General features: G+C 38.7%; 1 protein-coding gene across 2 annotated transcripts in view; it reads right to left on the bottom strand.

The window, feature by feature from the left end:
• The window catches only part of FREM1 (FRAS1 related extracellular matrix 1), a 293398-nt gene that overhangs the window by 44279 nt on the left and 221668 nt on the right, over positions 1-27451 (bottom strand). For both annotated transcript variants that reach the window (XM_063609109.1, XM_055294213.2), the window contains 7 exons: positions 26509-26694; positions 24801-24997; positions 21405-21627; positions 17294-17438; positions 12542-12683; positions 8723-8918; positions 4176-4440 (listed from right to left, as the gene is read on the bottom strand). In XM_063609109.1, coding sequence (XP_063465179.1) covers positions 4176-4440; positions 8723-8918; positions 12542-12683; positions 17294-17438; positions 21405-21627; positions 24801-24997; positions 26509-26694 — 1354 coding nt within the window. The remainder of the gene's footprint in view (positions 1-4175; positions 4441-8722; positions 8919-12541; positions 12684-17293; positions 17439-21404; positions 21628-24800; positions 24998-26508; positions 26695-27451) is intronic.

Below are 27451 nucleotides of genomic sequence, written 5' to 3'. Positions count from 1 at the left end.
TCCCCCTGAAAAGATGCAGCCAAGATGACCACCGTTCTCATGAAATTTGGGGAATGACTCTCAGATTTGACTGGGGTGCCTGCCTGGTCTGATTTCACCATTACCACGATGCTTTCAAGCTTTCTGCATTGCCTGGCAATAGAGTTGGCTGAAGAAGCTGCCATCTGTCATGGCATTTAAGAGATAAAAATGGAATCATAAATAGCGCCAGCTCCTCAGAAAAAAAAAAAAAAAAGTCCAGCCGGCATGTCAAAATGGAGGACATTAGCATGTTCTTTTAGTACCCGGCTGCCAGCAGCTGAAGTCAGCTTGCTAATCACTCGGTGTCATCTGTCCTAGAACATGCTGCCAAATCTTTCTTCCAGGCCAGCAGCACCAAACAATGCAGGAGAAATTTATGATTCACAAAATATTTTTGCAGAAGGTAAAATCTGACTATTAAACTCCCCCATTTAATTAATGCTGCCATAGCTTACATTAAAAAGGGAAGGGGGAAAATCCTCTGCCACAGAATTTATCTCTTCTACCCAGCCAAATTCCTTGCCAAATTTAACAGCAAGCAACATAAATTTAGGTGATTAGATTGGTTGCATATATTTAATTTGTAAAAAGCACCATGGTCACACTTTCATTAAAACAGGCTTTCAGCTTTGGTTTAGCGCCACTTGACAAACAACATAGCAGTCCGTGATTGGGTTAGTGAAATGACAAGATTAAAATTCGGGTCTTGGGCAGATGCTAGGCTCTTCCATTACAAATATGTAAAACTGCTGGCCAAATATCAGAATGACACATTGAGGAGGTTCCTTCACACAAATGCATATTCTCCACAAATTTTTGGCACAACGAGGTATAATGGAAAGGACCTTCCACTGGAAATGAGCTCTGGGCCCCAAATTCAGCAGTGATACTCAGTTATGTCAGTTTAGGTGACCTCCTTTGCCTCTTGGAACCTTGGTTTTCTCACGTGTACAATGGGAACACTACTGCATCTGTCGCAAGGTGGTGTCATAAGGCTTAAGAAAAATAACATACAAAAAAGAGTCCAGGACATTCTCTGATGCATTGCAGGTGTTCAGGCAATGCTAGCTTTCCGACGTGTAAATAAGGGATTGCACCAAATCAATGCTCTTCAGCCTTTGTTGTTTATTTTCTCCCTAAAACCTTGTTTCCTAATCTTGAGTAATTGAAACCATATTTCTGCCATATGCCTGTACTATGTGTACTCTTACTATTTACTAGTTTTCTTTCTATTAATTCAATTTTTAACTTGAATCAATGTATTTAAAAGGAAACCTTTTAAATACTAAAAACTGAATACTAGCAAGCATAAAATATTTGTTTTCTTATATTTAGTTTTATGGTATTTATAGTACTGTTTTTAGTATCAACACCCACACACACTCACACACAACACACACACCTAAGTTCCGTCAGTACATTGGGCTGAAGGCCCCAGAATCTCAATCTCTGGCAGGCCCTAAAAAGGCTTCTATAAATTCTGTTTTTTTTTTTTTTTTTTTTTGAGATGGAGTTTCGCTCTTGTTGCCCAGGCTGGAGTGTAATGGCACCATCGTGGCTCACTGCAACTTCTGCCTTCTGGGCTCAAGTGATTCTCCTGCCTCAGCCTCCTAAGTAGCTAGGATTACAGGTGCCCGCCACCACTCCCAGCTAATTTTTTGTATTTTTAGTAGAGACGGGGTTTCGCCATGTTGGCCAGGCTGGTCTCGAACTCCTGACCTCAGGTGATCCACCTGTCTCATCCTCCTAAAGTGCTGGGATTACAGGCATGAGCCACTGCCCCAGCCTCAACTTCCATAAATTCTTGAGGCTCCTCAGAACAATTCAGAACAACAGACTAGACCAGATCATTGATGGCTAGTCCTGACTGCATCAGAATTACCTGAAGATATCTTTCAAAAATACAGATTTCTGGGCCTGAGACTGGACTTACCAAAGTTGCCTGTTTGGGGTAAGGCCCAAGAATTTGCATTTTGTAGTTCTCTCTGGCAATTATCTGAGGATCTAGAAATGTAGAAATTCCTGGGAAAAATGATTTCTAAAATGCCATCTAGTAAGACTTTCTCTAGATGCAAATTAGGAAAATTTTAAAGTATTGCCAATCCTTACATACAGAGGTTTTGTTCTTTATTCCCACCATTCGATTAATATCTAACCTTCATTTCTCAACATCTTTATGCATTCAGTCCTGTGTTCTCCAGCAAGGTCACTGGTTTCTTCAAGACAGTCACTAATGTCTTCAGCAGACTGTCCTGTGGGCATTGATGGAGGGAAGCAGGAAGGGAAAGAAGCTAGAAGTTCCAGAAATGCACGTAAAATTAAAAGTCCTGGATCTGATACAAATGTATTAAGCCAAGAAGCACCCAGCTTCCATTAGCAAACAGGAAAAAAAGAACAATAATTGCTCCTCTCGGTAACTCCTTTCCTCCTTCAAGATCACACTTGGTGGTGTAAAGATTGGAAGAAGGTCGTCAAGGAAAGAATATAATGAAAACAACAACAACAACAACAATAAGAGTAGCTAACACTTACTTCGTTCTTCCTGTGTGCCAGGTGTTGTTCTACTAATACGTTACGTGCATAAGCTCATATAACCCTCCCACAGCCTTGTGAGGCAGGTGCTACGAGCATCATTCCATTTCATAGAAGAGGAAACAAGAGCACAGGAGGTTGTGTAACCTGATGATGGTCACAGAGTTGTGAGTCGCTCAGGCAGTTCTTGCCCCCAAGCCTGTATCTTAACTTCACTACTCCATCTCTCAAACAAAAGAGCCGGCTTGAAAAGGAATCCCCACATCTCACATTTTAGTGAATGCCTAGCAACACTCAAGGACTGAACTAGTTAAAATATTGATCAATTAAATGATTACCTGCTTGTTAAGGGACATTTATCAAGATAAAAAAATAAGACATTAGTTCCAGCTTTCTGGCATTTTTTGTTTTGTTTTGTTGCATTATCCAAATCAGCTTTCAAAAATCATTTTAATGCTAAAAAGGTGAGCAGCATCCTCTTTAGTGACATTTAACCAGTGTTTATCAGAGCAGATATATTGAATTTAGATAGGTAAAAGTAAGATAGAGGACAGTGATATTAGAATATGGGTGTGACAGTGATACTTGATAGTTTATGGGAACCCACTGAATAATATAGGAGTATGCTCCATTTGTGTTATTTTATAGTGCTCTTTAGAAGACTGTATTGTGACATGGTGAAAATTACACCAGGAGCCAAAAGTGTGGGTGTACAATAGACAAACCAGTGCTCTCCAGGCCTCCTTCTGAATTAACGGAACTCAAAACTGGATTGTGTACAATAGTTGGTTCAAAGTCCAACATTTCCCAGTTCTCCTGCCCAGCCTGTGGATCTGTGTTTCTCTCCAGGACCTCAGGATCAGCCAGCTTTGAGAGCTGAGAGATTATAGATCTTCTGGGCTTGCTCTTGCTTTATGTGACTTGAAACAAATTTCCATATTTTAAATGAATGTAGATTTTCATTAATGTTGTATCTTTGCCTTTTCACCAGATTGTTATTCATTCCAATGATTTATTTGATACAGAATTCTGGAACAGGTGCACAGCCCCCAATTATAACATTGTTTCTATGGGGAAATATGATCTACTTTATGACAACATGATTTATGATACAGTTACCAGAACACATTGTGTCAAAAGGCAGTGTCTGCTTATGCCAAATGTTTACTAATAAATGCCTTTTCGTCAGACAGAAAAACATACTCCAAAGAGAGGGAAATGACTTTTCCAGATCTATCTTTAGCAGGGAGCCTCAGCTTTTCACAATTCTCCTCGTAGCAGAACTTGCATAAAGATCTGTTTACTGTTTATTTTTCAATAACAGGCCCTAATTTCTTGCTTTGCTGCTGTCATTTTAATTGTGTGACTTCACCTTACATACAACAAGGCAGTAAAAGAAAAACACAGCTGCACCAGAGCTGAAAAATGACTCATTTTCTTCTCCTTTTCTTTCCTATTTTTAAAAAAACAAATTTCATTCTATATATTTAAGGTATATAGTGTGATGTTATAAGATACATGTATTTTGTGAAATGGTTACTATAGTGAAGCACATTAACAGATCTCCTTTTCTGTAAGTATTAATCCAAAGAAGCGGTTTGAAAAATTTCCATGGGGCTCACCTGAATCTGTCACTGGAGACAGTCACCTTGCTCTTGTGTACATAGCAAACTGTCTGCCCTGCTATATCCATTTGGCTGAAGCTTGTAATGGGAACTCCAGGATAGTGAACATATTCAACCTGGCCATATCGTGGAGGGGAGGTGATGACATACAGCAGTTCCTCAGGCTTGTCTGTTCCATCCACAGCCAGGAGAGTGGTGGTTGTCAAGAAACCTCTATCACCTTTAGACACCACGAGTGGTTTTGTAAGGATGACAATATTACCTACATGACATAAGAGGTTATGGTCAATAATCATATTAAAAAATATATTATGTCCAAGGCAAAGGCAGAAGACAAAAGCCAAAACTGTGCAAAAATCAAAATTAATATGACATAGAAAGGTTTCTATAACTATTATGAATAAAAATAATTAACCCAAAGGCATGAGCAGATATTTCACAGAAGAAGAAATTCACATGGCCAGTAAAGATATTTTTAAATGCTTAAGCTCATTAGCAATTATGGAAATACAAATATCATGATAAATTGTCATCTCATAACTTTTTGATTGGCAAGGATGTAGAAGCCTGGCTGTACAAAGTGTTGAAGAAGACATAGATCAAGAGAGTCTTGCATAAAATTTTGGAAAGAGTGTAAATTGGTACAAGATTTGGCATTACTTTGTAAAGAGTCAAATGTTCATGTATGCCTTGACCCAGCAATTCCACCCCAGCTATGTACTTGAAAGAAACACTTGCCCTGCTACCCTTGGAGACATACACCCAAATGGTCATTGCAGTACTGTCTGTAATTGAAATCATTACATGCAACCCAAATGCCTTTTCAAAAAGTGAATGTATACACAAACTGTGTTCTATTCATACAATTGAATTTCATGCAGTAGTCAAATGAATGAACTACAGCTACATGGAACAACACAGATGTAGTTTATTAACATTCATTAGTTATATGAGCAAGCTGAGAAAAGGATAAAAGTAAGAAAATAATACAAAATTTAGAATGGTATTTTTTTCTGGAGAATGTAGGAAGATGTCTATTATTAATATTCCAGTCCATCAATTGTGTGGTAGTTGCACAAATGTTCATGATATATTTTTTAAATGTATATTTATACAATCATATTCATAACACGATTATTCACAATAGCCAAGAGATGCAAACAACTCAAGTGCCTCTCAACAGAGGAGTGGATAAACAAAATGTGGCATATACATACACTGTAATACCATTCAGCCTTAAAAGGGAAGGGAGTCCTGGCACATGCTACAACATGCATGAACCTTGAGGACATTATGCTAAGTGAAATAAGCCAGTCATGAAAAGATATATACTATATGATTCCACTTACATGAAGTACCTAGAGTAGCAAAGCTCATAGAGACAGAAGACAGGACAATGGTTGCCAGGGAGGGGGAAATGAGGAGTCATTATTTAATGGGTATAGAATTTTAGTTTTCTGAGATGAAAAAATTCTGGAGATTGGATGGACAACAACATGAATATATTTAACACTATGAACTGGTACACTTAAAAATGGTTAAGATGGTACATTTTGTGTTATGCATAATTCACCACTATTTTTTTAAAAAATGTATGACTGAGGAAGGTAGAAGTGGGTCGCACATGGACCAATTATGCAGTTTCACAAACTAGGGATAATAATTGAATTTTGTTCACCTGAGGTCCATTACAAAGTGATCATATCTCAAATATAGAGCTTCTACTCTGTGTCAGGTACAGAACTAAAGACCCTTACACCTTCACACTAATCTTTTGAGGTATTGTCAGATCATATCCCCAGATTATAAATGAGGAAGCTAAGGTATAGAAATGCTAACTTACCTGCTTATGGTTACACAATTAATAAAACATTGAGTGAGAATTTGTATACAAGCCATCTGAGTCCAGAGCACAAGCTCTTAAACACTGCATTATTTTGTTCCCTGTCTTTAATATCTAGGGAGCTCTTGTGAACTAATACTAAAAGGGTGAATATCCAAAAAGAAAAACACGTGATGTAAATGCCAAGCTATTTCTGAATTTAAAAACACAGTGGCCAAAAAAATTTTTTAAAGATACTCAGTCTCATGAAGAAATAAGAAATACAAATAAACCATCAAAGTGGTACAATTTTAACCAGTGGTTCTCAATGGCAGGCAATTTTGCTCCCCAAGGGACATTTGGCAATGTCTGGCGACATTTTTGGTTGTCATAACTGGGAGTTGCTACTGGCTTCTAGATTCAGAGGCCTGGGATGCTGCTAAACATTGTACAATGCACAAGGGAGTCACCTGCAACAAAGAATCCTCCATCCCAAAATGTCAATAGTGCCATGATTGGAAAACGCTATTTCAGATTACTAAATTGGCCTTTTCATATACTATGCTTTTATCTCAAAATGCTATGCAACTTCAGTCCTACGTAGAATCAAAGACCATCCTAAATTTAAATCAAAACCTTAGCCACAGATGCTACAGACAGAAGCAAGAAGAAGGAAGTAAGAAGAATGAATTAGTTGGGAGAAACACAAAGCACCCACGAGAGGTTTCACCAGGAGCAGGAAATGGACCTGAGGGGAGGAAGAGCAACCAGCTCTTGCCCTGATGCAATTTTTCAGCACTGTAAGGGCAGAGTGTGGGTTAGAGTCAACTATAGACAATGTCTTCCTAAACTTATCTGAAAGATCTCAACATCATTTCTGCCACTGTGCAAATCAGAAGACACAGCAACACAGCAACTGGGAAGCTTAATGTTATTTATAATAGCTCCCAAATAGAAACAACCAAATGCTCAATTTTAAGGTTGTGATTAAATCTAACTCTTTAGTATAGTCTTGTTTAGAGATAAACAATTATGGCTACAAAGTTATGCAGCAACCTGAAAAAACTCATGTTAAGTAAAAAACAAAACAAAAAACTGTACAGTGACAAAACACCACTTTGTAAGAAGAAACAAAGAAGAAAAAATTTGAACTGAAAATGTTAATAGGCTAATGTGTCTACTTGGTATAGGTTTTCAAAAATCCTTTTAGAAAATAATCACAAGTCAATTGCAGCAGAGTCTGGCAATGCACTGGCCAACTTTATTTCCTTTCTTCCTGGGTGCAAAGCTAAAGTTTCTATTGCCCAGCCTCTCTTAATGTGGCATGTGACTGTGACTCAGCCACTGGAATGTGTACAAGAGAGGTACACAACCTTCACACCTAGTGCATGACGTCCCCTAATTTTCTTCCATATCTCACTTCTTGAGTGACTCTAAGGCCTTCAGAATAAGGGAATGTCTAGATATAAAGAGTCCCTAGATGACTATGTGGAACAGAGCTCTCCTATGTCAGTGTAAAATTGTGTTGTGCTGAGCCAATGAGAAGGTGGCCTACTCTAGTACACTAGTTGTCTGCCCTAATATATTACTTGTATTACATTTTGCCTGGACATATATTTATAATGAACATAGGTGTTTTGCAGGGAGAGATAAATGTGTACAGTAACATCTAGCTTATCTGAAATCACTCATTAGACTTCTTTAAGGAACACATTTACAACCAGGAAATAAGCAAATAAAATATATTATTACACAGCTCAAAGTAAACATCTCAAGATCAAACGGAATTAATTTTTTAAAAATTTACGACAATTATAATTCTGCCACACATAAAGCAAGATTTTTTTTATTATTATTGCACTTAAGCATTCAATTTACCTCTGAGCTTCCTGGCAGCCAAGGCAAAAAAGGGAAGCATTCAGTCAATCAAGCATGTACTGAGGATCTAAGATTATGCTTCTTCCTGGGAATATCTAGATCCTGGGATAATACAGATGAATGAGATATGTTCCTCACATAAGCTGAAGCAAAATTACAGGGTAGTAACAGTTGGGTATCAAGAGCTTCTACTCTTCCTTGCTGAGCTTTTTAAACAAACTCTCCTCCCATCTTCCATTTAACTCTCCCCCATTCACCATTTATACAACTGACTCTGCTTAATTAACTCACAAGAAGCTGATCTTATAGTGTCTTTCCTTGTCCCTAAAGAGTATATGTTAGCACTTTCAAATTCAAAGAAGCAGCAACTTCCAGCCTTTCTAATGACAAAGTTTATCTTTATTCTGTTTAAATTTTAAAATGTATTTTTCATGTATTATTTTAGTATTTTAGAAGTACTTTTCCTTTGAAACTCCATTTTCCAGTGATAGATCACTTCCTGAAGATAAAACTAGAGTTACACATCAATTTGGTAAAATTTCACTTAAAGCAAAAAAATCCTAACAGTTAAAGTAGCCTGTGTAGCCATATTGTGTGCAAGGCTGAATTTCCAATAAACTTTTTAAAATAATGAATGGATTGGCTACTTCTGTGAACCTCATGGGTCCCAGGCAAAGCAGGTGAGAAGCCAAAGGATCTAAATATAAATGACAGAATTTCAAAGATGCAGAGTGGCAGGAAAAACGGAAAGAAGGGAGGGAAACAGAGAGAAAGAAACAAATGTGGAATACTTATACCAGTTAGCAAAGTTGATCCCAGTAAACCTTGGTAGACATGCTTTTACCTTTTTCCATGTCCTTGATGGTGATTTGACAGTCAAGAGCAGGGGACCTGTTGTCGCCATCCCAAAGGTAGAAGGTGAAGCTATCTCGATTCTGGGAATCCATTGCCCCGGTGTGTGTGTATCTCAGCAAGTTCAGATCCACTTCCTCCTGAGTGCATTTCATGCCAGGGGAGAGAGGAACCCAGTCCCTCCCTATCTGGAAGGAGCCAGAGTTAGTCAGCTGCTCATGTTTTTTTCTTTTCCCCCAATGTATGTTAGTGGACATTTTCTGTATCCCCTAAAAACCTCCAATAGAAATAATATTTCAGGGAAATTCCAGACTACTTTTTGCCATTTTACCTGATTTCTTTTCTTTTCAAAGAAATATATTAGAATAATTTGAGACCTTGGAAAAACACTGGCTTCAACCAAAGGGTTTTAGACAAAGTCAAACAATTCAACAGCATTGTTACTTCCAAGGCATTTATCATAAGCAATCATAGATGATTAAATATTCCAATTAATAAGAGCAGGTGGGTAATCGAGCTCTTGGAATGGATTCTTTAGAAATTAAATGTGTTTCTTTTAGAGTTTCCCTTTTTTAGTTCTTTTCATTGTTCAACTAGTCAAATATATTTTTTTTCAACATGGCTCATTACTGGGCTTATGTGAAGTAGACAAAACAAAAATAGAACAGATGCATTTACTCCCCAGTATGTTTCCAGCCTTACTAAAGAAAGAAAATGATGGGGATCACTATCACTCCCTACATTTATATCCTAAGTCGTCAAAAAATATAAACTGCAAATATCATATATTATTTTTATCAGAATCTTCTAAAAGTAAGCCAACATTATTTAAGCATATATTTTGTACAGTGCTTGATGCAGAAATTGTGGCATTTTCAAATTGAAAAGGTTCTTATGCTGAGGGGGGTGGCTAACAACTGAGAGTGTTAGAAAATGTAATCATAAATCTTTATTATCTTATTAATAATCCTATTATTGTTCATTTAAGGTACACAGCTTTCCCTAGGAATGGCTCATAAAAAGTCATTAGACATAATTTTTTTTAAAGTCATCTTAAAATTTATTATATGATATTATCTTGTGGTTTTACTGTCTAAGAGTCTAAAACAGAAATGTAAATAATTTATTTTTTATTCCCCTTGATACTTTGGTTCAAGACTTTGCCCATCTGAACCCAAACAATAAGGGCTCTGGTACAGCAAGGGGAGGTGGGACTGCAGTGGGATGAAGACACTGACCTTTCATCTTTCAAGTTCATGTCAGATAGAATACAGACTTCCAGATTCCACAGACTCCCAGTTCCTGGCAAAAGAGCTTTGTCCTCCTCTCTTCCCATTGTGCTACCACTTGCCTTTATGTCATTCTACTTGATAACGTTTCTTTCTCTTTAATATGTTTATCTATCTGATGTTTGTAGACTTATGTTCTGCCCTCATGCTCACTGGATGGAAGTTAATTACATCATAATAATTAAGCTAGTGTTTGTTTCCATAAGATCTATTTGCCAATATAATTTTTAAAACAGACTCTTTCAGGTTTTAAATGGGAAAGCTTGCAATTCTATTTCACATTTTCCCTTTTCTAATCTTGTCTAAGGAAGTAAGCACAGAAGAAGACATCTTTTCCTCTCTCTTGTCTCCATGTAATTCCTTACTTGCACTCCAAAATGTAAGATTGACTTAATAGAATCATTTGAAGACCCAGAAATAGAAAGAAAATAAAAGTCAGATTCAAGATGGGGAAAACTAAGAGAAGTCAACAAGAAAACAATAACTCTTGGGAGAGTCCAGGAGAGCTGGAGTCCTGGTCCTTGGTCTTGGAAAGACTCAGAGAACTGCTAGGGAGCTGGGAGAGAACTGTGTGGAGCCATGCTGGGAACCTGGACCCATCTGCATTTTCACATATCCAAAACAGTTCCGTTCCCAAGCCACCCAAATGTGTGAGCTCTCACTGCATTTCTGCTTCATTACTCTTTGAAATGAAATAAGGACACAGCTGTACCTCAATTTAAATCAGTGATTGCTCTTCACTCTGATTCTCTATGGCGCCTACAATCTATGACAATCAAGCTGTTTCACATAGAATGAATTCTTGCTGCTTTTCTAGGACTGTGCCTCCACTAGATGGAAAGTTAAGCATTCCATCAAATAATTGTATTGGGGATGGTTGGTGGTTGTGGTTGCTAGTCTTAATCTACCATTGAAATAAACATTTGGGCTGATTACTCAACTGACCTTCTTTGGTGACTGATCTATATAATTCGTGTTGGGCTGATCCTTGGGCATCATGCACACAGTCTGAATCAGACTGAAATTTTGCTATTCTAGGCCTGAAGTGAAACAAGGACATGTTATCAAATCACAAAGCAAGCTATTGAGTTAGCAGTAAAACCCAGGTGACCCTACCCGTAGTATCCCTTTATTGTTTCCATGCTTATTTGCTTTCCATTAAAGCATCTAATTTTGAGAACATATACAATTACAGGAATGTTAATTTACGGTGTCATGCAGTTCATGGGATTCAAGTTTGGCAGTTGTTAAAATCTGTTATGCTAGCAGGATGGGATGACTCCCACACGAAGTTTTCTCCCACACTGCCTTTTTGGTCCAAGACTTTGCCCATCTGAACCTAAACAATAAGGGTTCTGGTGCTGCAAGGGGAGGTGGGACTGCAGTGGGATGAAGACACTGAACTTTCATCTTTTAAGTTCAAGTCAGATAGAATACAGAACAATTTGGTATATTATTTGTGGAGTAAGTAGTCTCCCTGGAGAAGGCATAAGGATCGTCCCTGCTCAGGGACAAAGATGAGAATTGGAAGGAAAGAAAGAAAGATGCTCACTGTGGCAAATCATTGAGAAGACAGGAGGTGATAATACTCAGATAATGGTTTGTTTTGTTTTGTTTTGTTTTGTTTTTTTAAGACAGAGTCTTGCTCTGTCACCCAGGCTGGAGTGCAGCGGCACAATCTCAGCTCACTGCAACCTCTGCCTCCCGGGTTCAAGTAATTCTCCTGCCTCAGCCTCAGGAGTAACAAGTAGCTGGGATTACATGTGTGTGCTTCCACGCCCGGCTAATCTTTGCATTTTTAGTAGAGATGGGGTTTTACAGTATTGGCCAGGATGGTCTTGATCTCCTGACCTTGTGATCCGCCCGCCTCGGCCTCCCAAAGTGCTGAGATTCAGATAATGTTTTAACAGAGACATTAGGGCCAGAGGAGCTAGAGACAGCCCTCCAAGTTTCCCTGGACCTGATTATCACAAAAAAATAATGAAAGTTTTCATTTTCCTGAGAATGATCTAGAATTTAGCTGAAATACACACACACACACACACACACACACACACACACACACACACACACAGAGAGAGAGAGAGAGAGAGAGATTGAGAGAACAAGAAAGACTGTAGACTTGAAGGAGTTTTATAATTGAGATGATGGATGCTAAAGAGGAAAGTTACATGAATCTCAAGTCAAAAATCTGGTAGAAATGAAGATATCATAAAAGATCCTGGATTATCCTCAGAAAGCAGACAGCTTGGTTTACCCCATTCATTCCCTCCCTCAGAATTTAGGGATAATCCTACGGGAGAGGGAGCAATGAAGAATCTTAATATTTGTTGAATTTACCCCATGTTGACAAAGAAACTTTAGAACAGCATGAATTCACCCTGAACTAGTAAAATTAAATTTTCTACTTCTGGGCAAATATATGTCTATCAGAGAATAAATCCCATCACAGAAATGTGTATATTGAGAAGATTTATACCTGCTACATTAGTTTTGAAAAATAAAAGTAAAAAATCACTAACCTTAAGCTGAAGTTGCCCATTTTGGGGAAGCCTTTCAAATACATAGTAAATCTTCTCCCTGGGCGAGTCTTCATCTATGGCTGAAAGAATAGCACTGGAAATAATACGAGTTTCACCCATATTCATTGCAATTTCAGCCTTCCTGTAAAAAGAAAAATGTCTGGGTTGATATAAAAATAGAAGATATTCCTTTAGTAGGGGACACTTATATTGACTACCACAGTTCCCAATCTTCAACAATTAAGGAATGATATTCAATATTCAAAGCACTGAAGATGACTAGTGACAGGAATGAAACAGGCTCTCTACCCTCACATGTGAAAGTCTGAAAAGACAATGGGTCAGCCCTAATGAATGTGGGAAGAGGTAATTAGGCACTTCTAATTGATTACATCTACTGAACTTTACAATTTTGTAAGTTATAATTTATTCTATAAAATGATCTTGTTTCCAGTATTTCATTTTACACTCACAACAACAGCTCCATGAAGTAAGAGGGCTAGGTATGAGTGTTCTAATTTTACAGACAAACTCAATTAAAGAGATTCAATGACTGGCCTACTGATGTTCCAGTGCCATTGATGATACGCCATTCTGAGTTAGGTGATATTTAGGTAATCTGGGACTCTCTAAATTACTCTTCCTCTTCTAAGTAATGTTCTGGGTAGTATGTGTTCTTATTGTAGATTCATCTTTTCCCAGTGTTACAGGTGCCAGGTCAGCTCCTGTCTTCTTGAACAGTAGGCTGGGGCAGAGCTGCCGCTGCTCCTTCCAGAGCCACCATTGCTGTGGTTTCTATAGATACTTCAATGTGCGGTGCTGCTGCCGTCACAGCCTATATGGCCATTGTCCCTGGTCTCACCAAAGTGAGAAAGGGATCTCTTTCCACCAGTGTTTCTAGCTCTCAGTTGTGGTCATCACATGGGGCCTAACTCTGTCCAACTTTACAGCTTAGTTTCTGAGAAAAATTGGGATGCCTGAATTTCTTGGGATTCAGATAAAGGACATTTGAGAACCAGCAACTGGCATCAACAGTGTTACGTTCCTCTGCGGAGATGCCAAAACCTGAACACTTCAGTTCCAACAACTTTCACTCAGGGTGAGTATCTTGCTACCCAGGGCTGACATCTTCCCTCGCAGTGGGTGGCGACATTTGCACATCTCTTTACTAGAGAATGGGAATCCCATTATTCCAGAAAGCTAAGCAATCAGTTGGTTGAAGGCTTATGGAGATTAGCGGTCAGATAGATTAATCAAAACGGGAAGCCAACATCATTAAGAAGATGAAGAGTTTGGTAGGAAGAATTCAGAATTAAATTTCTGGTCAGAATGAAATGTTTGGAATTCAGTGTCAGAATTCAATGTCTGGAAGCCAAGAGAGGACAAGGTGTGTCATAATCTAGGTTACCCTAAAAGGATCCTAGGACAAGGAAGGTAATTTATTTGTGAAGTGATTCCAGGAGGTAGGAAAGAGGGAGTAGGAGAGAAAGGGAAGAAGAAAAAGGCAACAAAGGGTGTTTTACTGCGATGGAGAACTGGGGCTCAATCCTGCTGGGTATCTTGAGGAACCACGTAGATGTGATTCAAATTGTGCTCCTAATGGACAGGAAGCTGGAGCATTTATCTTATCTACTAGCTCCTGAGGTTAAGGGCTGCCCCAGAGTGCTCTCTGCTGAGCCTGGACATGGGCCGCATGAAAGCCCTGAGGCAGAAAAGTGGAGTGAGGCACTGTGAACATTGGGACACTGACACGGCAAATTCCACCATGATCAGGACCAGAATCAGATATGGGCTGAGGGGCTGTGACCTGCAGGACCCAAAGCATCCTCTACAGTAGCTAAAAGGAATAGCAAATAAATGGTGTTACATGCTCTCAAAGAGTCCAGGAAGGTTAGAAGAGCCATTAGATTTGGCAGGAAAGCCAAGAGTAACTTTTAAGGGAGCGTCTTTAATAAACTGGAGATTGGGCCAGGCGCGGTGGCTCACACCTGTAATCCCAGCACTTTTGGAGGCTGAGGCAGGCAGATCACAAGGTCAGGAGACTGGGACCATACTGGCCAACATGATGAAACCCCATCTCTACCAAAAATACAAAAATTAGCCAGGCGTGGTGGCAGGTGCCTATAGTCCCAGCTATTTGGGAGGCTGAGGCAGGAGAATGGTGTGAACCTGGGAGACGGAGCTTGCAGTGAACCAAGATCACGCCACTGCACTCCAGCCTGGGTGACAGAGCAAGACTCTGTCTCCAAAAAAAAAAAAAAAAAAAAAAAAAAAAAAAGGAAAAATATAGAAAAGAAAGAAAGAAAGAAATAATAAAGTGGAGATTGGAGAAAGTGGGCAGAAATGGAAGAAGCAAGCACAAACTACTCTTCCAAAAAGTTCCTCAGTGAAATGAATGGGGGACTACCTTGTCTTTGTATTTTTACGATTAGTGTATCTGCTTGTAATCATAAAAATAACACTTAGTAGCACTTACCATGTAGTAGCTAGTCTTTCAAGCATGTTTACATATTTTATTTAATCCTTGCAACAATCCTATTAAGAGGATACCACTATTATCCTCATTTACAGAGAGGTTAACAGAGAGATTGAGAGAGGTTAAACAACATGTTCAAGGTCACACTGTTGGTAAGCGGCTGAACTGAGTCAATCTGACTCCAGCATTTGCTCTCTTAACCACAAGCCATATCCCTCTGTCTTGTTTACAGACGAAATGAAAACGGAGAGATTGAAGATACTGGAGGAAAAAATGATGGAGCAGTTTCCGGGAGAAGGAAAGAGGTGATATGCCCAAGGACACACATGGAAGAGAAAGAGAGTATATTACTTCCTATCCGCAGGAGAGAAGGAAAGAGGAAGCATAGAAAAGGGAGGGTTTTTGAAGCAGGGTTGAAGGAGATTTGATGATTCTGCAGATGTAGCTATTCCAGTGAGTTTAGTAACAAGAGCACGGCCTTTGGAGTCAAATGGAGTTGAGTGGGTGCCTAGTGTAAACTCTTTTACCTCTCTGGTCTCAGTCTTCCTCAGTGAGGATAATAATATGTATTTTCCACAATTTTGGTGAGGATTTAATGAAATAATATATGTGAAAGAATTTAATATACTGTCTGTCCTATAGTAAGCACTTAATAAATGCCAGCTTTTACCCCTCTCCAGTGGATGCCCCAGGGCCCTCACCCTGCCAGCTTTCACCTCCCTGCCTCTTAAAATGAGATCATCAAAAAGGAGGTACTGTAATACTGTGACAGCCTTCATATTTTCATATTTATAAATAAAGGCTATACTAATCCAACATATTAGTTAAGAAATAAGAAAATAGAAATTTTTTGGTGAATACTTTCAGACAAACTGATGTATGAGATGCAACCCTCCAAAAATCTGTCATCAGTATTTCCCATAATGCTTTTTAAGAACCTTATCAGTGGCTCATAGGGAACAGCAGGATATGCGGCAGATAAGGAAGGGACTTGTTTGAGGCCCTCCTTTCTGCAGAGTGGAAAAGATTTGGGGGGTTTGGGTGCTTTCAGTAAGTTATTCACTCCCTGATAAAAACCCAGACTATCTACAATGTGCCTCTTACTGCTGCACTATTGAATAAAGAGGTGAAGTCATCAAGGAGGTTCCAAGAACCAGATGCTTTTTTACTTCTAGCTCTAGAGAAGAGTTGGTCCCCTAAAACTCTGTTCAGCTGCCAATTGTAAAAGAACTGGCTGGGGCTATAGAAATAGAATTAGTGAATACTCTATACCCTATGATCAAACTCTGAGCAGCTACAGAGAGAGTGATACGGTTTGGCTATGTCCTCACCCAAATCTCATCTTGATTGCAGTTCCCATAATCTCCATGTGTTGTGGGAGGGACCAGGTAGAGATAATTGAATCATGGGGGCAGTTTTCCCACCCTGTTCTCATGATAGTGAGTCAGTTCTCACAAGATCTGATGGTTTTATAAGGGGCTTTCCCCTTTACTGGGCACTTGTTTTTCTCTCTCCTGCTGCCACGTGAAGAAGGATGTGTTTGCTTCCTCTTCTGCCATGATTATAAGTTTCCTGAGTCCTCCCAATCCCTGCAGAGCTGTGAGTAAATTAAACCTCTTTTCTTTATAAGTTACTCAGTCTCGGGTATGTCCTTATAGCAGTGTGACAACAGACTAATACAGGGAGATACTGAGAAAGTTTACAATTGAATAACATCACTCAGAATTTTAGAAAATGATGATTTTGATGTGAGGTAGGAGGGGGTGTTGACCCATATGGAACACAGGAGAGAACTGGTGGACAAAAAAGTACCAAGATAATGAAAGAAGTGGGTTGATTTATTTCCCTCAGCCACACTTAGTTACAAGTTTCAGCAAATCTGTTGTAAGGACTGTCTGCAGTTAATGTTATTAGACTTTAGTTGAATCTATATATTAATTGCACTTTGGTAGGTGTGCAGTCACGTTGGTGTATGTGCATGTATTTATATGTTTAGTAGACTGTTCATTCCATACTGTGTATTCAGTCATTCTTATTCTTTACAACTAATTAGTATGTTTAGAAGAAAATCAAGTAATTAAAGGACTGATGGTTAAGGAGAGGTTACCTTAACTAACATTTGCACTAAAGGTTCCTCATGCCTGAGTGGCAGGGGCAAGCTGTGACAGGAGCTAGCGAAGACTTGCTTCTTTGGGAGACGCACACATCTGTACCTAGATTGTAGACTTCATAGAATTGTATAGAAATCTGAAAGGGACTATTTTCAGGTAGCTTACTTGCTCAGCACTGGTTTTTCATCATTAACTGGGGTGACCTCTACTGAAATGGTTTTACGTATCTTATGTTTCCCATCTGACAATTGGATTATAAAATCATCAGCAAGGCTCTCTGAGTCATCATGCATGTACGTCAACCTCATTCCTGGAAGAAGGAAAAAAAATAAGTAAATCTTCCTTATGATTGAACCATCATGACATATGTCACAGATAATGTCTTAATTTTCAAGGCAGGGGTATTAGCAAGAGTTCATTTATCAGTGCAGTATGGTGAAATTAAACTTGTTTTATGAAGTAAAAGAGTGCCTTCTTAGCCTATTAAAGACTTTTCATTTAAATAATTTAGTATTTGATTAAGGGTGTTATTTAAAATCAGTTAGGAAGGAATATATTTTTAAATAAACTATATAAACAAAGGTGCGGGGTATTTAAATAAAACTGAGAAAGTTAATTACTTGGGGAAAATTATAGAGTTATATCCCTACCTCGAGCCAATCAGCAAAATGAATTCTTAATAGATCAAAACTTAAATATTAAAAATATAACTATTTTTTTAAAAATCTACCTAACATTTAAATGGAAATTCAAGAGACTCAGAACAGCCAAAACAGCCTCGAAAAAGAACAAAATAGGAAGCCTAACATTTCACATTTTCAAAACTTACTTCAAAGCTACTAAAATACTAGGAGATGTGCACCCAGATTTATATAAAATGTTTATTGAAATATAACTTTTAATATCAAGAAATGGAAAACTATCTGGATTTTTTTTTTATTATACTTTAGGTTTTAGGGTACATGTGCACAATGTGCAGGTTTGTTACATATGTATCCATGTGCCACGTTGATTTCCTGCACCCATTAACTCGTCATTTAGCATTAGGTATATCTCCTAATGCTGTCCCTCCCCCCTCCCCCCACCCCACAACAGTCCCCGGAGTGTGATGTTCCCCTTCCTGTGTCCATGAGTTCTCATTGTTCAATTCCCACCTATGAGTGAGAACATGCGGTGTTTGGTTTTTTGTCCTTGCGATAGTTTTAAAGTGGGAGATAGTTGTATAAAATTGTAGCACAGGAGCCACTACAGTGGTGAGCACCTGTAGTCCTAACAGCTCGTCAGGGCTCAAGTAGGAGGATCGCTTGAGGCCAGGAGTTCGAGGCCAGTTCGGAAAACATAATGAGACCTTGTCTTTAAAAGATTTTTTTTGAAACAATAGCCAGGTGACGCCTGTAGTCATAGCTGCTCAAGAGGCTCAGGCAGGGAGGAATGCTTGATCCCAGGAATTTGAGACTGCAGTGAGCTATGATCATCCCACTTCACTCAAGCCTGGGTGACAAAGTCATCTCTTTTAAAAAATTACAGCATAGTAAGTCTATATTGATGATTTTATAATGTAATTATCAAAAGCTACATTTTCAATAACAATAACAATTTTTTTGTGACAGAGTCTCACTCTGTCACCCAGGCTGGAATGTAGTGACATGATCTTGGCTCACTGCAACATCTACCTCCTGGGTTCAAGCGATTCTCACGCCTCAGCCTCCCAAGTAGCTGGGGTTACAGACAGGTGTGACCATACTTGGCTAATTTTTGTATTTTTAGTAGAGTCTGGGTTTTGCTATGTTGGCCAGGCTGGTCTCGAACTCCTGACCTCAAGTGATCCACCCATCTCAGCCTCCCAAAGTGCTGGGATTACACGTGTGAGCCACCACGCCCGGCCTCAATATTTTAAAAGTAAGAAGAGGCCAGGTATGGTGACCCACTCCTGTAATACCAGCACTTTGGAAAGCCAGTGCAGGAAAATCACTTGAGCCCAGGAGTTTGAGACCAGCCTGGAAACATAGGGAAACCCTATCTCTACAAAAGATTTTTTTAATCAGCCAGTGGTATGTGTGGTGACTTGTGCCTGTAGTCCCAGCTAGTTGGGAGGCTGAGGTCAGAGGATCACTTGAGCCCTGGAAGTCGAGGCTGGAATGAACTGTGATTGCACAACCACAATCCAGCCTAAGTGACGGTGCAAGACCCTGTCTCCAAAAAAAAAAAAAAAAAAAAGTAAGAAGAAAAACAGATTATATAATATGGGAAGAGTTTTATAAACTTTGTATATTTGTATGGGGGGATGTTTATGAGAATACGCTAAAGTTTTTTAAAAATGTAGCCATAAATGAACCACAGATAAAATAGAGGTGAAAATCTAATTTCTGAGAAAGTCACCAAAATATTAACCCAAATACTAATTTTTATGTAGGAAATTGTTATTTTTTCTTCAGAATGACTGTGTCCAAAGTGTACACAATGATCATATAATTCTTATTTAACTAGATAATAACCAACAAATGTTATTCTTAAAAAATTGACTTTCTTGAGAGTAAAATTTGAATTATTATTTTTTCCTTGATCAAATTTGAAAAAAAAATTTTAAACAATGTATTCTACTATTTGTAGCATGTGGTTATTGATTTGGTAATACCATCATTTATGTCCTAGAATATATTTCTTTGCAATTGATAAAAGCTGAGAAATATATAAATGCACTTTTTAAATTTAAACCTGAGATGATTTTTGCAATAATTATAAAAAACCTTTGGGGCAGAAAGCTTACACACTAGTTGGGGAAACAAATAACTAAAAGAAGTTGGAAAAATGTTACAGAAGTGCTAAGATGAAGCAAGCACGGAGAAGGAGTGTTCTGGAGACCTTGGGTGGGGCTCAAGCAGAGGTTAACAGAAAGGTGCGTTCTGAAGGCACAGCCTTGGCTAGCCTGGCAAAGGAGGGGGAAGGACCTTACAGGCTGGGAAAAGAAAACGCCTAAGGAAGGAGAATGGGAGGAAGCAGTAATTCAGGAACCGCACACTTTTCTCAAATTTTTAAAAGTATTTTCATATGTGAAAAATGGGATAAGATTGAATTTTTTAAAAGAGTAATTAAAAAATAATTCAGGCACTATGCAATGTGCCATTTCTCTAAAGAGCAAATTATCCCCTCAGAGAATAATGAGCGTTATTATATGTGGTTCTATATTTGTTTCAACTGTGGAAATTTTGGCAGACCAATCTCTTAAAATGTAATTTTGTGATCTCAATAGTTTTAAAAAGAATTTTTTTATTATAGCGTTAAATGTTTGAATGACAAAAAAACTCAAATATCATTTTTAATGGTAGTCTAAAAGTAAAAGAAAACATGTTGTTGCCTTTTCAATTACCTACGACCTCTACCTAGGGCTTCCTGTCCTACATTAATCCAGGCCTAGAGAGAGCCCTTGAGGGACAAATGAATAAATTGGTAAATGCTGTTTCTTCACCCCCTATTTCTGTGATGTATTATTATATTTTCCAGGTTAAATTATTTTTTAATTTTTATTTTTTAATTGGCAAGTAAACATTGTATATATTTATGATATATAACGGGGTGTTTTGATGCATGTGTACATTGCGAAATGGGTTTATTTTGTTTTTTGTTTGTTTTTTGACACAGTCTCACTCTGTCGCCCAGGCTGGAAGTCTGGAGTGCAGTGGCATGATCTCGGCTCACTACAACTTCTGCCTCCCAGGCTCAAGCGATTCTCGTGCCTCAGCCTCCTGAGAAGCTGGGATTACAGAAGTGCACCATCACACTCGGCTAATTTTTGCATTTTTAGTAGAGACAGCATTCCATCATATTGGCCAGGCTGGTGTCAAATTCCTGACCTCAAGTGATCCACCTGTCTTGGTCTCCCAAAGTGTTGGGATTACAGGTGTGAGCTACCAGGCCTGGCCACATTGTGGAATGGTTAAATCAAGCTAAGTCACATATGCATTACTTCTCATACTCATTTTTTTTTGATTGGTGAGAACTCTTAAAATCTACTGTCTTAGGAATTTTCAAATATGCAATATATTGTTAACTACAGTCACTATGCTGTACAATAAATCTCTTGAACTTACTCCTCCTGTCTAACCGAAATTTCATATCCTTTAACCAACATCTCCCCAATCCTCCCACCCTCAGCCTCTAGTAACCACCATTCTACTCTCTGCTTATATTAGTTTGACCTTTTTAGATTTCACATATAAGTATGGGTTAAATTATTCAACCAACAATAACAAATGCATGGAAGTAGAACATGCTATACCAGTCTTGAGGAGTTCCATGGAAAAGCTGTCAACAGGTACATGTTTCTGGTGAGGGTTGGCTGGCTGCTTATTCTCAGAGAAGTCTTTGCTAAACCCCCTATAGATGAGGAGGCCATGGCGTGGCTTTTGAGTGATGGTGAACAGCAGGGGATCCTGGGGAATGTCCAGGTCCACAGCGCTGATGATTGAAGAGTCCAGCTCTTTCATCTGACCCTCACACACCTGAGCAAGAACACATCAGAAAAGTCAGTGATGCATGAAAGACAACTTGTCTTTCTTTGGAAAACTGCTCAAAAGAAATCATCTGAATATATCCTACTTCAAATTTTCTATGAGATTTGTATAGGATGAGTCCTAAAAAGAAATTGCTGGTTTAATAGGAATGTAAAAGAAACAACAGATCTATTAATCTCCCTTACATTTTTTTCTGAAGATTTCAAAGCACTTTATTCATTTCCATGAAGGACAAAGGACATATAATTTTTAAAATATGTATTGTTTATAAGTCAAAGGTCAGGGGAAAAATGCAACCAAGACAGTGTTTGCTTTCAAGAAGTCATGGAAAAGTTCAGTTGTAAAATTGATTCTAGAGCCTTCACCTTCATAAACCAATCCTCATGGATCTCCTTGCTTCTACAAGTCTTATGTTTCCATCTGCTTTATAAGTGACACAAATATCTGCTACATATACTAAGCATATTTGGTGGTTTTTATATTTGTTATTGCAGTGAAAACTTCTGTATTTCCATTGAAATCAACAACAATGCCAAAGGATGCTGCTGGATGCATAATTATGTATATTTTCATAATGGGTCCCTCATCTCCCTCCAATTCTCATACTTCCAAATTTCCTGAACTACTCTTCCCATTCCCTCTCACACCCACTTCAGGTTTCATAATCCTTTAAACACAAAGACAATTGAATGTTTATCATTTCATGTAGTATCTAGTCATTTAGAACTTGACAGTATGTTACTTAGCTGATTCAAACTTTTTTTCTCATAATGAGGATTGAGAGAACAAAGAAGTATTTCTGTTGCCCATTTTGAAATATAGCAAAATCTAAATAATAAGAGTATATAAATTCTACACATGCATATTGGTAATCTGCAATGTTACTATGCTACATAGTATTCTCAACAACCCAAGTCAGGTAAGACTGCGAAGGTCCCCCAAGAACTATAACTCAAGGAAGAAAATGTCTAGAGCTGCTAGATATTCATAAACAAGAATCACAAAAGGGCAGAGATCAGGATGTTTTCATGACTGAGAAGGCAATTAAGCCTTGAAGGACATGTATGGTTTGAATTTGTGAAAACTTTCCTTCCTTCCTTCCTTCCTTCCTTCCTTCCTTCCTTCCTTCCTTTCTTCCTCTTTCCCTCCCTCCCTCCCTTCCTCCCTCCCTTTCTTTCTTCTTTCTCTTTCTTTCTCTTTTCTTTCTCTCTCCTTCCTTCCTCTCTTCTTCTCTCTCTTTCCCTCCCTCCCTTTTTTCTTTTCCTTTGCCTTTCTCCCTTTCCCTCCCTCCCTCCTTCCCATCCTCCCTCCTTCCCTCCTTCCCTCCCTCCCTCCCTCCTTCCTTCCTTCCTTCCTCTTTCCCTCCCTCCCTCCCTTCCTCCCTCCCTTTCTTTCTTCTTTCTCTTTCTTTCTCTTTTCTTTCTCTCTCCTTCCTTCCTCTCTTCTTCTCTCTCTTTCCCTCCCTCCCTTTTTTCTTTTCCTTTGCCTTTCTCCCTTTCCCTCCCTCCCTCCTTCCCATCCTTCCCTCCTTCCCTCCCTCCCTCCCTCCCTCCTTCCTTCCTTCCTTCCTTCCTTCCACATGGTCTTCTCTGTTGCCCAGGCTACAGTGCAGTGGCTCAATCATGGCTTGTGGCAGACTCACCCACTCAGGCTTAAGCAATCCTCCCATCTCAGCCCCCTAGGACCATAGGCATGTGCCACCTGCCTGGCTAATTTTTAAAATTTATTTTTATTATTTGTAGAGATGGTGTTTTGCCACATTGCCCAGGCTGGTCTTGAACTCCTGGGCTCAAAGGATCCTCCTGCTTTAGCCTCCCAAAGTGCTGGGATTACTGTGCCTGGCCTAAAGCATCCTTTCATTTCACCCTCTCTTACTGACTTTGAAGGGCACCCTCCTGCCATCACATTTTATTGAACATGTGTTAACAAAAAATCACTTGCCATTTATGATACTTGTGCTAAAAGGATGCTGATTTTCTTTTATCTAGCCCTACTTATTAAAGATTAAAGTGGCATCATAGTTCAACTTACAATGGTATACTTATGAAAACATTTTAAACAGGACCTTGCCTTTTTCTCCAAGAACTTTAATAAAGCAACGTAAAATAGTTATAATATCCTTCTTCATAGAGCTTGACTAAAACGTGAGGTTGTTTCTTGCAGATTGAATAGATTATTGAGATTAGGACAACAAAAATTTTAGATCAATATACATAAAATGCCAAACCTTATTAGTAGACAGGTTTGGAATGGATTATAATAAACTAAAATCAAATCTTCTTGCAGCATAACTTGATGGAAGCCCAACTATCTACAAAATAAATGCATTTTCTCACAAGAAAGCAAAATACGGTTATCTAAAAAAAAAATTATGTGAAGCTTAAAGTCTGCTTGCCCATAACACACAGGACTTCATATTTTTCACTCTCCATTAGTCTCTCTAGGGAATGCAGGTAAAACCATGACAACTTTGGCCAGGCGCGGTGGCTCACGCCTGTAATCCCAGCACTTTGGAAGGCCGAGGCGGGCGGATCACGAGGTCAGGAGATCAAGACCATCCTAGCTAACACAGTGAAACCCTGTCTCCAGTAAAAATACAAAAAATTAGCCAGGCGTGGTGGCGGGCGCCTGTAGTCCCAGCTACTCAGGAGGCTGAGGCAGGAGAATGCCGTGAACCTGGGAGGCGGAGCTTGCAGTGAGCCGAGATCACGCCACTGCACTCCAGCCTGGGCGACAGAGCGAGACTCCGTCTCCAAAAAACAAAACAAAACAAAACAAAACAAAAAACAAAACAAAACAAAAAAAAACACCGAGACTACTTCCAGAGAAGAGCAAGGGACAACTTCCCAGTGGTCTTATTACTTCAGAAGCCCCAACCCTAGGCAGATACAAGACAATAGAGGTAGGTATAGATGGAATCACCTGTAGATTTTTTCTCTCTCTCATAATTACTGAAGGACTCTCCAGAGAAACCCATGTGCCAACAGAAGAGGAAAGGCAAGAAGATTAATAATTTTCAAATGATCTCATTACATAACATAGCCTTCCCCACTCCTCACCAATGCAGCGTGTTAATGCACTTGGAGCAATGTAAATGGACTAATGGAAAATAAAAATCAAAATGATAAAAGAGAAATGGGACATTTTGATATGTTTCTTACAGTAATATTCTGCACTACAAAGTCAGGAGCTTCATCATTTGTGGGGTTGATTATAATAGAAAATGGTATCTCCAAGGAGTGTTGCTTCCCATCTGTGACGTACACCGTGAACTGGTCGGCAGTTGGTTCTATCCTCAGATGCCTGGACTGCACATAGTTAATGTGAAAAGCATTCATGTCTTTCCACTGAAATGAATCTAGAGCACACCAAGATGGAACAGACAAATAAGAAAAGATTTTTTTCCAAGTTATTGGTCCTTAATCCTTAACCAAATAATAGTCAATTTCTCAGTAATGCAAATAAGAGATCATAGCAGTTGACCTAAGTATCTGTTATCAAGGGCTGCTACAACAGCCAACCATCAACATAAAGGCAGATATCCATAGATCATAAAGAAGAATAAAATTTGCATGGAGAACAGAAGAGTAATACTTTTTAACTAGTATGCACAGGGACTTCAAGAATACTTCAGATACTTAGAATAGATGTCGGAGACCTTCCCTTGATTAAATGACTACTTTTGCATGAAAGTTTCTCTGTCATACTTGAGTATAAAAAGAGACCACCTCCGTCACATAAAGGCAAAACAAGAGTTAATCAATCATCTGCCTACTTGAAGACGTACATATCAAGCAAGGTGTTGGATTGAGTGGAATTAGCTAACCCGCTGTTTTAGTATTTTGACATGGGCTTAAATCCAAAGAGAAAAATGCTCAAAGATGTGCATTAAGTCACAAGAAAAATTGAGTAACATTGAATGCAATTAATCTTAAATTCAGTCTCTTTCATATTTAAAATGGACATTATTCAAAAGGGGTTGGGAGATCATTTATACGTCTTTGGAAGATTTTGTTTTTGCTTTCTGTTTTTGTTTTGGTTGGTTTGTTTTTGACTGAAATACAAGAGCTATTTAAGTATCTGGGACACATTTTGGTTTTAAAATTAATGTCATCTGCTTCAACATTTCAGGCTTTCTCTCCGTTACACCCATAGTATATTTCCTCACCTTTTCCACCAATATCTATTCAAAATGCTAAAAGGTTGTGAGAATGAGACCTTGTGAGCTCCCACTAGATTCACTGTCTCATGGTATCCTGTGTTGCTATGAAGGCCTTTTAAACCATTCTTTCTTCAATGTTTATTCTTGTATTTTTCGTAAGTAAAATTCCATTTATTTTGAAGTAAATTTGCACGCGTGGGGAAAGTCAGAATAAAAATTTAAATGAAAAATAGTAAGATTCAAAAGCATCAGCTATAATAGTAATAATAATTCGTTGAATACATATGGTGCTTTAAACTTTTTTTTTTTTTTTTTTTTGAGATGGAGTTTTGCTCTTGCTATCCGGATTGGAGTGCAATGGCACAATCTCAGCTCACTGCAACCTCTGCCTCCTGGTTTCAAGCAATTCTCCTGCCTCAGCCTCCCAAGTAGCTGGGATTACAGGCATGTGCCACCACACCCAGCTAATTTTTTATATTTAGTAGAGACGAGGTTTCACCACGTTGGTCAGGCTGGGCTCGAACTGCTGACCTCAAGTGACCTGCCCATCTCGGCCTCCCAAAGTGCTGGGATTACAGGCGTCAGACACCACGCCTGGTGCTTTAAACATTTTGAAAGTCCTTACCCAGTTATTAAGCATGACCTGGCCAATCACATCCATAAATATAAGGAAGGGAGTCATTGCTGGTCACGAAGCTACAACTTACCTATACTTACGCCAATATTGCTTTTTTCAAAACCCACAGAAGGGAGTATATTTTCAAGGTAGCCAAACTGGGGAGGAGAAACCAAAACAAATTCCAAGTCATCTGCTGCAGTGTCAGGGTCAGTGGCGGACAAATGGTTAATGGTAAGGGCTGTTGAGCAGCCCTCATCTACAACAAACATGGCACCTGCATACAAATAAAAACACAATTCCAACTTAGCATGAAATCCTCTAAACAGACTAGGTAGGACAAAATGCAGTGACTGAAATTCTAGTTCAGAGAAGCCTCCCATGTGCAAAAACATTTCCATGGGAGATGTTCATTTTCTTTGGCATAATTCTCTTTAAAGTGAAAATCTTGAGCAGTAATGAGTGAATTTACTTTGACTTATGGAATTCTATTTTTTTTCTTGTACAGGCAAGCCAGAAGATAATGGAAAGACAGCAGAAATACTAACTGCTCCAGCACAGCCCTTTAGTCATTCTCAAGGAACTCTGATTTCCCTTGTGTCTCTATGGAAGTGACAAATGAAAGTAAGAATTGCCAAACTGTTTTAATGTTAAGCCACTAAACGTAGTTTATGTACTCTTCAAGATCAGTTGGTACCTCTGTTTGTCAGAGCGTTAATTGCCTGAGAGCTATTATGAATTACTCATAACGAAGATTTTTTTCATGGCTTGATGCTTAATTATTCTGCTGGGATAATGCTTTCTTTCCAGAACACTGCTTGGGAGATAGTTTGCAAATTACAATAACATTCATACATATGCTTATATTTTTTTCTGAGAGACAGAACATATACATAATGCCTATGAAAAGATGACTTTCTAAAAAGCAAATAAGGTTAAATGTACATAAATGGTCTCTCTGGTATACTCACTCTGTTCTAACAGAAATTGTTATGGATAAAATAAATTACTCTCTCTTCAGCAAGCAAATTATA

The sequence above is a fragment of the Symphalangus syndactylus genome, chromosome 9 (assembly GCF_028878055.3).
Source record: "Symphalangus syndactylus isolate Jambi chromosome 9, NHGRI_mSymSyn1-v2.1_pri, whole genome shotgun sequence".
NCBI lineage: Eukaryota > Metazoa > Chordata > Mammalia > Primates > Hylobatidae > Symphalangus > Symphalangus syndactylus.
This window is presented reverse-complemented; position numbering and strand designations above follow the sequence as displayed.